Source organism: Mauremys mutica, chromosome 18, assembly GCF_020497125.1.
Source record: "Mauremys mutica isolate MM-2020 ecotype Southern chromosome 18, ASM2049712v1, whole genome shotgun sequence".
Taxonomy (NCBI): Eukaryota; Metazoa; Chordata; order Testudines; family Geoemydidae; genus Mauremys; species Mauremys mutica.
In genome coordinates, this window is record NC_059089.1 from 10,869,109 (window position 1) to 10,882,509 (window position 13,401).

A 13,401-nucleotide genomic window follows, 5' to 3' on the forward strand; every position below is an offset into this window, starting at 1 on the left:
GAGCAGATCTCGGTTCTCTCTCTCTCTCTCTCCAGGGGTTGTATCGGCCAGGGTGGAGCTGCCGCAGCTGATTGGCTGAGGGGAGTCACCGGGCCGGGCTCTTATAGGGGGCTGAGGTTCCACAAACTGGTTACTCTGAACGTTTCCATTCGAGCTGCCGGTGACTCAGGGAGTCTCCTGCGCCGCGCTCCGGCTGCCCGCCGCCGGGGGAGAGGGAGCGAGGAGGCCGGAGGAGAGGCAGGGGACGGAGGATTCCTGCCCCCCAGCCCCGAGAGCCATCGCCCTCCCCCGGGGGAGCTGCCCGGCTCGGGAGCAGCATGAGGCTGGGCTGGAGGGAAGGCACCTGGGGGGGAAGTTGAGCGCAGCCCTCTCCGCTCCCTTCCGCGGGTGGGGAGCGCGGCGTGGCCGGCTGGACCGGCCGGTTCCTGCCGTGCCCGCTGCTGCGTCCCCTCCCCAGCTGCAGCCGGAGGAGCAGAGCCGCACCCCGCGCTTCCTGCCCTCCCAGCGGCGAGGCCCCAGGCGGCAGAGTCCGGGGCGCTGGGATGCGGCTTCCCCCTGCCTCGGCTGCCAGTGGGGATTGTAGCGCCCGGCTCCGCGCGTTGCGAGAATGGCTCGGTTCGGCGACGATCTGCCCACCCGCTATGGAGGCGGCGGTCCGGCCGGGGCTGGAAGAGGGGGCAGCCGGCAAGGCGGCCCCCCACCCGGCCCAAGGATGTACAAGCAGTCGATGGCCCAGCGAGCCCGGACCATGGCTCTGTACAACCCCATCCCCGTCAAGCAGAACTGCTTCACCGTCAACCGATCCCTCTTCATCTTCAGCGAGGATAACGTTATACGGAAATACGCCAAGAGGATCACCGAATGGCCATATCCTTTCGGGGAGGGGTTTGGGGGTGGGGGATCGAGCAGAGCGGGGTGAGTCTGGGGGTAATAAAAGCTTGGGGGGTGTGGGTGTGTCTGTGTGTAACCCAGATCGGCGAGTGCTTGTGTCTGGGTGTGTGATCTAGGGATAGCACAACTGTGCGGTGTGTGCCCCGTCTAGATCTGTGTGTGGGGATGATGTGGGGGTGTGTGTGTGTCTGTCATAGAACTTGTTTATAATATCGGGGGTGGTGGTGGTGGAATATAATACATGGGTGTGTAATGTGGGTGTGAAATACATGGATTTTTCTTTGTGTGTGTGTGTATTATGCATGCACATTTCATGCTATTTAGAGCCACGCAAAGGGATCTGGAGGACATCTGAGGGTAAATTATGGTTCTTATTTTAATATTTTAGCCTCTCTCTCTCTCTCTCTCTCTGCAGGAGGGCCAATGTGAGGTAAAATGGTGACACCTTGGCATTGAAGCTAGTGCTAGGGACAGCAATAATCAAGGTCTCCTTACTTGACATCTCACCAATACACAATTGTTGCAGCCTGTTTTTAGCACCCCACCTTGGCCAGGCTGTTTCAATGAGAACGGCCGTTAGCCCTCTCACTTGGAATGGGGTACCACAAATACCTGGAATCAGGAGAGCCTAGGCTTGGGGTTTGGTTTTTAAATGCTCAGTGGCAGAGTGAGGCAGGATGCCAAGAAGCAGTCCCTGGCTGTACTGAGAAAGGGGCAGATGCTTTTCATCCCAGAACCAGCTCCCCGACCAAGTGATCTGCAGAGACCTCGCTAGGAAGGGGGACTCTGCTTCTGTTACGATGCATGCGGTGAGAAGCTAAATCCTTGGCAAAGGGAGCCCGACTCTTCCTTTGAGGTTTAGGTTGCCAGGGTGCATGTGTGCAGTGGCTGATGTGCACCAGCAGGAATGCATTGCACTGGGGAATCTCAGGGGAGCCTGTTGTTTTCATTTCATCTGAAATCACACACCTATTAATCCTTGGCTAGCAGCAGTAAGGCCTCCTCTCTGCCTCCTAGCAACCCTTGCACCTGCCAGGAGCCCAGCTCCCATTCAAACCTCCCCAGCTTGAACTCCGAGGGTGGCTGGTGGGAGGGGAATGCACTGGTTTGGTGAATAGACGTTCCCTACAGTGATCTCTCGGTTAATGCTAGGAAACACAGGGATGGCGGCTGCAGTCCACCCTGGAATAAGCAAGCAGCAAAAGCCCCAGGGGCAGTCTTGCCACCTCTCCCTCCTTCTCCTTTACCACTAAGGAAAGGTACAAACTATAGAAACCCCAGAGTCAGCAGGAAAAGCAGAGCTACAAAATATCCGCAAACCCCACTTTCCTTGGGGAAGTTCCAGCTCAGGCCAGAGACGAGTTCAGTGTATGGTACTTGCCAAGGATGCTCTCTGGGGTGAATCAAGTAACCTGCTCCATGAAAGGACTGGCTTGTGGTGAAACTGCGAGGGGGAGACCAGGCGCTGTCCTTGCCCAGGGGAGCTCTCCGCGGTGCTGGAGAAGCATCACCCACCACTCTCAGCTACTCTTCAGTGCTGGAGTCAGCCAAGGGTTTGCTCATGTGCAGGTCAGAAAAGAAAGAGAGAGAGACAGGCAGAGGTACAGTATTTCCAGCTGGCTTTACTATCTTGTGAAGCTGGTTTCCCTTCAGCAGCCATCTACACCTATCCAGACACTGAATGTTTCTCTACGCTTTGCTCTGGCATGGCAGTCCGTCAGTAATTCATATTTCAGACCTAGATAGAAGGCTTGAAATCCAAGTTCCCTAACCTGTGCCTTACTTATTTACATAACATGCTTAGATTTAAATTCCAGAGAATTACTAACCCATAATTCAGTGAGGGACATCCAATTTTACTGTCTCTTGGGGGGCACTTTATATTGTCACAGTCTTTTTTAAAATCAAAACTTCCTATTTGCTTTTGGAAAAAGAAGAAGATGAGAAACCCAGAATTTATAGAGGGATTTTGTGTGACAAAATCTAAATCACTGGTTCCCCAAGAAGGGAATTGATTTCTTGAAAACCTCCCAAAGACCCCCCTAGAAGGGACTGAGGTATGATTCAGAGAGAGCCGGGCTGAGGGTTTCCAGGAGAGACCAATGCCACTTGAATGATCAGGATCTGTAGACGTGTAATAAGAGTACATGGCATTATTCTTCTTGCTGAAATTCTCCTTGTGTCAGCTAGTTTCTTCTTTAACTATTGGCCCTACTCCATTTGAATACATGATTTTAGCGACAATCATAGCCAATTGCATTGTTCTGGCTTTGGAGCAGCATCTACCAGAGGATGACAAGACACCCATGTCAGAGAGATTGGTGAGTTGCATTTATTTATTTAGGTTTTTACTATTCTATGGTAAAAGAGAACCTACCCACCCAGTGCTGGATGCCCATAGCAATCTTTTAAAGATACAGTAAAAGCTGTGTTATCCAGCACTTTACCAGCTGGAAAGCTCTAGAAACCAGGCATTTCTGATATCCATTAAAAGTCCAGTTGGTGTGGGGCCAGCAGGCTCCCTACCTGGCTCCGCGTGGCTTCCCGGGAGCAGCGACATATCCCTGCTGCTCCTAGGCAGTGCAATGGCCACAGGGGCTCCATGCGCTGTCCCTGTCCTGCCCTGAGGAACTGCGGCCAATGGGAGCTGCGGGGGCGGCACCTGAGGGTGGAGGCAGCATGCAGAGCTGCCTGGCAGCACCTCCACCTAGGAGCAGCAGGGATGTGTCACCACTTGCAGGGAGCCACTCGAGGTGAGTACTGCCTGGATCCGGCACCCTGAATCCTATCCTGTGCCCCAAGTCCCTGCCCTGAGCCCCCTCCCACACCCAAACTCCCTCCCAGAGCCCACAACCCGCATCCCCTCCGCGCCCCAGCCCCCTGCCCTGAGCCCCCTCCTGCATCTAAACTCCCAGAGCCCACAACCCGCATCCCCTCCGCGCCCCAGCCCCCTTCCCCGAGCCCTCTCCTGCCCCCAAACTCCCTCCCTCTTAGTTAACCAGAATTTTTGACTTACCAGCACCTCCCATTCCACCAACATGCCAGATAAGAGAGCATTTACTGTACATGTATAAATAAACAGACCCATCAGTTACCCTAAGTCCAAAACGAATAACCCAGCCAGAACATGAACTTAACAAAAATATATGACGCTCTCTGTACAACCCCCATCAGAGTTGTGCACCACTGCTAGCCAGCCCTGTCCATCTCCTTAAAGTCAAGGGAGAAAAGTTGGACCCCTGAAGACCATCAAGCTCAGGCTGTTACAGACCAAGGTGGGAAGAGAACTCCAAAGGCTTCAGTACTAGATGTAGAACCGAATGGCTCTCTTGGGTCATTTCCCCCAGTATTCTGTATAGAATACAGCGGGTTTTCTTTACTCTTCAGATATTGTCCTACTGAAGATATGAAGAAATGCTAAACTCTTTGGATTTAGAAAATGTTACAATCTTGCCAAAAAGAAACCAGCTTACAAAGAAAAGTAATTTACCAGCAGGCTTTATGGTAATGAGTCAATTACATTATTTCAAATGGAAAATGAGAAAAGCTTCAGAACCATCCTTTCATTTCTTATCACTCGATGACAAAATGGGCAGAGTTTGGTTTCATTTTTTCTTACTCTACGCAAACTGGAGCGACTTCCAAGCTGGAATGAATGGATATTGGTGCCTGTTCGGTGGGGGACTAAATCTGAATCCACCTGTGTTTTACATGTCTACATGAAATGATGCAGACTAAAGTAATATTAGGCTTAGGGCCAAAAGCTAGGAAATGCAGGAGATTCTGATTTATGGTGGTTACAGTTTCCTAGACTTTGCAGGACATGATCTCTAGAATAGCACATTGCGATGAGCAGTGCTGATGAGCTGAATGATTCTTCAGTAAAAGGAATACAGTCATAGGTGATAGAACTGGAAAGGTGTCCAGGGTCATTTATTGATCCCACCTTTTCTTGTGCACATTGACCTGGGAGCAGGGGTGGCTCCAGGCACCAGCATGCCAAGCGCGTGCCTGGGGCGGCAAGCCACGGGGGGTGCTCTGCTGGTCGCCGCGAGGGCGGCAGGCAGGTTGCCTTCGGCGGCATGCCTGTGGAAGGTCCGCTGGTCCCACGGCTTCGGCGGACCTCCTGCAGGCATGCCACCAAATCTGCGGGACCGGGGACCTCCCGCAGGCAAGCCGCCTAAGGCAGCCTGCCTGCCGTGCTTGGGGCAGCAAAATACCTAGAGCCACCCCTACCTGGGAGTGCTTATTTATTTATATTATCAGAGTGCTTAGCAGCACTATTCATGGACCAGGATCCCGTTGTGCTAGGCACTCCACAAACCTGTGAACTTCCTTAATTATATCTGTATTGATTCCCCACCCCACATCTAGTTGAAAAGAGCTAAGGGAAAAGAGGAACTCATGTTTACATGCTCAACCTTTTTACCATTCTATGAGAGTGTATTGTTATCAGTCTTGGGCTTTATTAATTGGGGAAGGATGGTTTTGTGATGAAGGCACTGGCTGGGACGCATCTGACTTCAGTGGAATTTTTGCCTCTGTAAAGATTAAGGGCTGGATAAATGCTGGATTTTTCCCCTTGGAGTTCCTAAAAATATGAACCAGCAAAGGGACAAAATGATTTCCTAGCCTAAGCTCCCCCAGTAACTCTTCAGTGATGGATTATTCCAAGCAACAAGGGGCACAACTAGCAAATCTTACTTCTGTCCCTACATTTCTCTAGATTGGGCGTAAGGGAGGTGGGGAGAGAGGATAGGGTTCGATGCCATGTCCGAAGCTGAGAGGAGCATTTTATTGGTCTCTCCACCGCACCCCCGCCGTCATTTTAACACCTTTCCTCAAGGTTCCTCACTGCAGGTGTTGTCCTTCTGGGATTCCTGCCAGTTGCTGTCAGTGTTACTCCTTAGTGAGCCAGAGGTTCACCAGTGTATGGCATAAAACTCACCCCGTTCCTATGAGTCTCTACAGCACTGCCAGCTCTTACTGACTGGTGGAGCACGAGTTGATCCCTAGGTTTTTGACCCACTGATAGTGGACAGCAATGTCTCGAAGGGTGAGTCTACGCTGTGATAAAAGACCCGCAGCATGAGAGTGGCCGGCCCAGGTCAGCTGACAGGCTCGTGGGGCTTGGGCTCTGGGGCTATAAAGTTGCCTGGTAGAGGTTCGGACTCGGGCTGGAGCCTGGCCTTCGAGGCTTTGTCAAGGGGAGGGTCTTCAGCTTGAACCCGAACGTCTACACTGCCATTTTATAGCCCCGCAGCCCGAGCCCTGCAAGACCGAGTCAGCTGACCAAGGCTTTGAGTCTCGAAGCCGCAGGTCTTTTAGCACAATGTAGACATACCCTGAGCCAGCCTTTATGAGTGTGTCTACACTGCATACTAAGCCTGCGTCTGTGGGACCTGGGCTTGTGGATTCGGTGTTTCCAAGCTCATGCTTGAGCATCCACACTGCATTGTAACCCTGGGTTTACAATTGCTGGACTGAGGTCTCACAGCCATGCTAATGTGTTCATGTTGCACTACGCAGACCTTTTGACTCTGGTTTGTGGCTTGAGCTGTGTCCACACCGAAAAATGACAGGGCTTGGACCCACCTGCCTAGCAGGATTCTAGGACCCAGGTCCTGAGTGCTTAATGATCCAAGTCAGACTGATTTGTGTGTGGGTGGAAGTGGGGCTTGGGCTCAAACCTGAGTCAGATCCCAGGCTTAGAGTATGTTTACACATGGATAAAAGACCCACTGCATGGCCATGGCTGGCCTGGGTCAGCTGACTTGGTCTTGCAAGACTCTGGCTGTGGGTCTAAAAATCTGTATATAGACATTTGGATTCAGGCTGGAGCCTGAGCTCTGGGACCCTCCACCCTCACAGGTCCCGGAGCTTGGACTCCACACCAAGCTTGAACATCTAAACAGCAATTTTTCAGTCCCAGAGTCCGAGCTCTGTGAGCCCAAGTCAGTTGCTGTGGGCCTGTCACAGGCTTTTATCCTTCGGTCGGCATATCCGGAGACATGCCATAGGGCCATTTTAATTAGAGTGTTTGATAGCCATAGTTAAGGTTGCCAATTAATTTCCATGCGCAAGGCCTTACCAAAGAGTCACGGTGATAATGTTTTGAGGTTAGATTAGCTCTTTCATCCTCAAAGTGTGTTGCAAAAACATAAATATTGCTAATGAGAAATAGTTTTTGTTGGTTTTCCAATTTTTCTGCAGTGGGTCACAACCAGGGCTGGGCAGGAAATGGTATTCCTATTTCCACAACAATTTTCAACACATTTTCCCCATCCCAACGCGGGGGCCTGCAACTCTTTTTTTTTTGTTCAGGTCAATAAAATATTTTTTCAATAATTCCAAAGTGTTTCATTTTCATTTCAACCTTTCCCCCTTCTTTTTACTTTCTTTTTCTTTAGTGAAAATGTACTAAAACTTTGCAATGAGGAGTCCTTTTGACTGAAAAAAACGGAAGCTTCCCAGTTTGAGAATCTTCTTACCAAAACTGTTTCAAGCCGGGTGTGGCATTGAACCTGCTGCTGTTTTAGTGAACAGTTTCACTTCGGAAGAAAGGGCATTTTAGGGTGAAAATTTCCCAGCCAGCTCTAGTTGTGATGCAGCTTGAATGTGCTTCCTGTTTCTCCTGCAGAGCATAAGCTGTTGCAGTCGAAAATGCTGAACAACTGTTAGATGCACAATAAAACCCATAGGGGGAAGAACTGCCCCCTCATTTTTGATACCTGGGGTCAAATCCCGATCCCATTGAAACCAGTGGCAGTTTTACCATTGACTTCAATGGGACTAAGAATTGGTCCTTCTGGTGTAAGGACTTAGGGCCACATCGTCCCCTCGCCCACGTTTATTAAACCATGATTGCAAGTACGGTGGCTTGGGAGTTGTTAGCTGAAACCGTGATCAGATCACCCCTTGGGAACGGGACTCAAGCAGCACTGCAGAAGGGATAGAGGACCGGCCAGGTAAATACTCCTACAGCACAAAGAACCCGAGCCCTCTGGACTCATACGTGTGTCGTTTGTAGAGTGTGTCAGAAAAGGGGCGGGGGAAGGGAAGAATTGCGAAAATTTCGACAGTTTCATTTAGTTTTGTTCGAATGTTGTCGGTGTAAAGTTTTCCATCCAGCTCTAGTTGTTTCCCTGCTTTCGTAGGGCTCTGGGTTTCCCTCAGCAATGGCAGTCCAGCTAAATAGCTCTACTGCTGTGCTACCACGGGTTGCCCTATATTGCCTTCCTGCGCGGCCATGTGATCCTTCAGCTGGGTTTTCACGTGGCCTGTGCGAGGAGCTAAATGCCGACCAGGTCAGCTTTAATGTCTGCAAGGTTTCAACATATCCAAGGCTGGTTTTCTTGGGTAGACTTGCCTGGACACAAAGGATCTTCCTTGACTCCTCTTCAGGGCGGCTGTGTGCAATTTGTGGCTGTCATGTAAGCAGCACAGAACCGGTGGCAGTTATGTGATGCCGTGGTATGATTCCTCCTGGTCACACTTTCCCTTTCCATGGCCTCTCCAGCCTCCTCTGGCTATAACACACTGCTTTGCTCCCTGCTTCGTGGGACCTGAGTGTACACAATGTCCATGCTTGCTTGTAAGACACGGGAGGTTTCTACCTGGCGATGCTCTGGAAGACACTGCCTTCTTGGGTTTTCGGGATGTTTTTGATGGGAAGGCGGGGCAAAGCTGGCTGCTCTGTTATTCAACATGACAGATTTTTAACTTGGCTAATGGATTTCATTCTTTATCCCAGCCACAGGCATTCAGTGCAGGCTGCTCAGATTAACCTCTGTTTGTACAAAGCCTCTATTTACCAGCACACCCAAACCTATTCGATTTGTCATCCAGAGCCCAAGGAATGACATTAGGAAATGAACCGGGAATAGCGATAACGTTCCAGAATCAGAGCTCGTTTCCGATCTGAAGCTTATTTATTAATCTGTGTGTCTGGCCCAGTCACGGCTGCGTCCACAATCAGCAGCCTGCTGGCACAGCTTATGGCCAACTTCTCCGCCAGAATTCTGCCCTGGTTGGGAGTGTTGTCAAGGGTCCCCTCTGAGCACATAGAATGGCACCTCAATGTCCCACCAGGGTTGTGGATTCCCCCCACCCTCCAGGGATAGGCTAAATGGGGCTACATCAGTGGTCCCCAAACTTTTCACATCATGCCCCCCTTTATCCCTCTCCACCCCACCCCCCAGAGCTGCGATGAGGAGCTGAGGCTGCAGCTCCCAGGGGTGGAGGGATGCGGACAGACGTAAGGGGGCCGAGGCTGGGGCCAGAGTCACAGCCAGGCTGGGAGCCGGGGGCTGAGGCTGGGGCCGCAGATAGGGGTGGGTCTGGGGCCGGGAGAGGGGTGTGGCCAGGGGACAAGGCTAGGGGTGAGGCTGGGAGTGGAGCCATGTGCCAGGCCATGGTTGGGGGCGGGGCTGGGGCTGGGGCCAGGAGCAGAGCCACAGCTGGGTTGGGAGCCAGGGGCTGAGGGCCGTGGCTGGGAGGCAGGGCCGTGGCTGAGGTGGGGCTGGAGCAGAGAGGGGGCTGGGTGGTGCTCCCTCTCCGCCCCCGTGGGGGCTGCTCCAGGCCCCACCACACATTCCTATGTGCTTCTCTAGGGGGAGCATGCCACAGTTTGGGCACCACTGGGATAGAGGATGGTCTGAAGGCATCTCCCTGACTGACAGCAGCATTGCTGAGTTGTCAGCCAGAGGGAAGAGACACGTCTCACTGGGCTGACACCATGGCAGTTGGTGAAAGGGGGTCTGAAGAAGAGAGGCCCCCACCTCAGAAGAAACCTCCCCTTCCAGCCCCCACCCCAGCGGTGCTGTTTGTTTTTTCTTTTCAGCAAAGACATGAGCCCAGCTCGGACCCTCTTTTCCCCCAGCCCCCTTGGAGCTGCCAAGGACTTCCTTCCCCTTCCCCTTCCCTCTAGCTTTGGGAGGGACTTATTCGATAAGGCCCTCTAGTAGAGTACTGGTCCTTGGGTGCGTGTAGACACCACAGTGTGTCTTATGGGCGATGGCCCTTTAAAGCTGGGAGCCGGCGGTCACAAGCCACATGACTCAGAATAAGCATGTGACCTACAGGACCCCAGATATAAGGCAGCAGAGAGGCCAGTCTCAGAGTAGGGGAAGGTCTCCTTACAGGAGCTGTGCAGATGGCCTGGGGGGAGAAGCCAGGTACTAGAGGAGCCTGAGGGTGGGGCTCTGCAGAGTAGCCAGGTGAATGGTTGATGGGTTATAAACCTTTGAGGGGGCAGACCCTGCTGATAGGGGGGTGGGGGAGAGAGGGGACTGTTTGTCTGTTGGGTGCTAGAGGATCCTGAGGGTGAGCTAAGTCCAGAGAGGACTGACTCTTTGTGAAACCCTACTTTGTGGGGGTGGGGGAAGCAATGCTTATAGTTATTGTGTGGGTCTAGGAAACCAGTCCCTGAGAAAGGAATGGTCTCTGAATCGTGGGGTGTGTGTGTGTTCATTGGGGAGCTGAGAAGGGAAGCTTGGAGCAGCAGCTGTGCCTCGGTTTCCCCTTCTTGGTGCCAAGATGGCTGTGTGCTCCCCTGCCCCCTTCTCCATGGTTCAAGGGACATCCCTCTTTTGGTGTCTGGTGCATTAGACATGCTGCTGAATTGGAGCCTACGTGAGCTGTCCTCCATGTTGGAGTCTCTTCTCCAAACAAATGCAGCTCCTGCTACAGAGAAGAAGGAAGTGTTTTGTTTTGTTTTTTTCCCAAATCATAGGGTCTCTGTCTGGAGATGTGAGCTGCAAGGGGTAGCCATCATAAATCAGAGTCAGGGGGTGACCACCTCACCTTTCCCTTGTTGCTAACTAGGAGAGGGGTCTGGGAGCTTTAGTGGAGGTCCTGGTATGAAAAAAGCTCAGAATCACCAACTTAAAGAAGGAAAAACCATGTGAATTACAGGAAACCAGCTACAGGCTTCCTGCCCTGTGGAAGGGATAGATTTTTGGGGTGTGGATAGTGAGGGATGGAAGAGAGTAAAGACTCTGGGGGAGAGATGGATGGGGGATACACCCTCCTTCCAGTCTGCCCTTTCTCAAGTTATGAAAGCAGTTGAGGAAGGAAAGAAGGCAAAGTAAAAAGCTCAAATATCATGTCTTCAAGCTGATCTAGGGGATTTGGATGCTTAATTCCTGTTGATTTTAATAGGGTTTGAGCCTCTAGAGCTCTTGGAGTTTTGCAACACATCAATCTTAAAGAGTTTGGGAGCAGGGGGATAAGTGCCCTGTTAATTGGCTGAAAAATGATGAAAATTTATCACTACAAGCTTGAGATTTTTTCGGGGGGGGATGTTTGAAATGTTTGACCCCTCTTTGCTCTTAACAATAGGAACTGCACACACATCCCTATAATTGTTCTTATAGATTGGGTGGGTTGGGACATGGACTTCTGGAAAAACAATGGATTGCTGAGTTTTTCAGATGGTCGTTCTTTCCAATTACTTGAAAATTTCCTCAGTGAATAATCATAGAATATCAGGGTTGGAAGGGACCTCAGGAGGTATCTAGTCCAACCCTCTGCTCAAATCAGGGCCAATCCCCAACTAAATCATCCCAGCCAGGGCTTTGTCAAGCCTGACCTTAAAAACCTCTAAGGAAGGAGATTCCACCACCTCCCTAGGTAACCCATTCCAGTGTTTCACCACCCTCCTAGTGAAAAAGTTTTTCCTAATATCCAACCTAAACCTCCCACACTGCAACTTGAGACCATTACTCCTTGTTCTGTCATCTGCTGCCACTGAGAACAGTCTAGATCCATCCTCTTTGGAACCCCCTTTCAGGTAGTTGAAAGCAGCTATCAAATCCCCCCTCATTCTTCTCTTCTGAAGACTAAACAATCCCAGTTCCCTCAGCCTCTCCTCATAAGTCATGTGCGCCAGCCCCCTAATCATTTTTGTTGCCCTCCACTGGACTCTTTCTAATTTTTCCACATCCTTCTTGTAGTGTGGGGCCCAAAACTGGACACAGTACTCCAGATGAAGCCTCACCAATGTCAAATAGAGAGGAATGATCACATCCCTCAATCTGCTGGCAATGCTCCTACTTATACAGCCCAAAATGTTGTTAGCCTTCTGTTGACTCATATCCAGGTTCTCGTCCACTGTAACCCCTAGGTCCTTTTCTGCAGAACTGCTGCCTAGCCACTCGGTCCCTAGTCTGTAGCTGTGCATGGGATTCTTCCGTCTTAAGTTCAGGACTCTGCACTTGTCCTTGTTGAACCTCATCAGGTTTCTTTTGGCCCAATCCTCTAATTTGTCTAGGTCCCTCTGTATCCTGTCCCTACTCTCCAGCATATCTACCACTCCTCCTAGTTTAGTGTCATCTGAAAACTTGCTGAGACTGCAGTCCATGCCATCCTCCAGATCATTAATGAAGATATTGAACAAAACTGGCCCCAGGACCAACCCTTGGGGCACTCTGCTTGATACCGGCTGCCAACTAGACATGGATCCATCGATCACTACCTAATGATCTAGCCGGCTTTCTATCCACCTTGTAGTCCATTCATCCTTCTTTAACTTTCCGTCAAGAATACTGTGGGAGACAGTATCAAAAGCTTTGCTAAAGTCAAGGAATAACACATCCACTGCTTTCCCCTCCACAGACCCAGTTATCTCATCATAGAAAGCAATTAGGTTAGTCAGGCATGACTTGCCCTTGGTGAATCCATGCTGACTGTTCCTGATCACTTTCCTCTCCTCTAAGTGCTTCAGAATTGATTCCTTGAGGACCTGCTCCATGATTTTTTCCAGGGACTGAGGTGAGGCTGACTGGCTTGTAGTTCCCCGGATCCTCCTCCTCCTCCCCTCTTTTAAAGATGGGCACTACATTAGCCTTTTTCCAGTCATCCGGGACCCTCTCCGATCGCCAGGAGTTTTCAAAGATAATGGCCAATGGCTCTGCAATCACATCCACCAACTCCTTTAGCACCCTCGGATGCAGCGCAGCTGGCCTCATGGACTTGTGCTCATCCAGCTTTTCTAAATAGTCCTGAACCACTTCTTTCTCCACAGAGGGCTGGTCACCAACTCCCCATGCTGTGCTGCCCAGTGCAGCAGTCTGGGAGCTGACCTTGTTTGTGAAGACAGAGGCAAAAAAAGCATTGAGTACATTAGCTTTTTCCACATCCTCTGTCACTAGGTTGCCTCCCCCATTCAGTAAGGGGCCCACACTTTCCTTAACTTTCTTCTTGTTGCTAACATAGCTGAAGAAACCCTTCTTGTTACTCTTAACAGCTCTTGCTAGCTGCAACTCAGAGTGTGATTTGGCCTTCCTGATTTCACTCCTGTAAACCTGAGCAATATTTTTATACTCCTCCCTGGTCATTTGTCTGACCTTCCACTTCTTGTAAGCTTCTTTTTTGCATTTAAGATCAACAAGGATTTCACTGTTAAGCCAAGCTGGTCGCCTGACATATTTACTGTTCTTTCTACACATTGGGATGGTTTGTTCCTGCAACCTCAATAAGGATTATTTAAAATACGGCCAGCTGTCTTGG

At 50.8% G+C, this 13,401-nt stretch overlaps 1 protein-coding gene across 1 annotated transcript in view; it reads left to right on the top strand.

Annotated features, from left to right (window-relative positions):
• Positions 1-202: 202 nt before the first annotated feature.
• The window catches only part of CACNA1B (calcium voltage-gated channel subunit alpha1 B), a 491,615-nt gene continuing 478,416 nt past the window's right edge, over positions 203-13,401 (top strand). The window contains exons 1-2 of the mRNA XM_044993192.1: positions 203-867; positions 3,107-3,212. Coding sequence (XP_044849127.1) covers positions 608-867; positions 3,107-3,212 — 366 coding nt within the window. The 5' untranslated portion in view covers positions 203-607. The remainder of the gene's footprint in view (positions 868-3,106; positions 3,213-13,401) is intronic.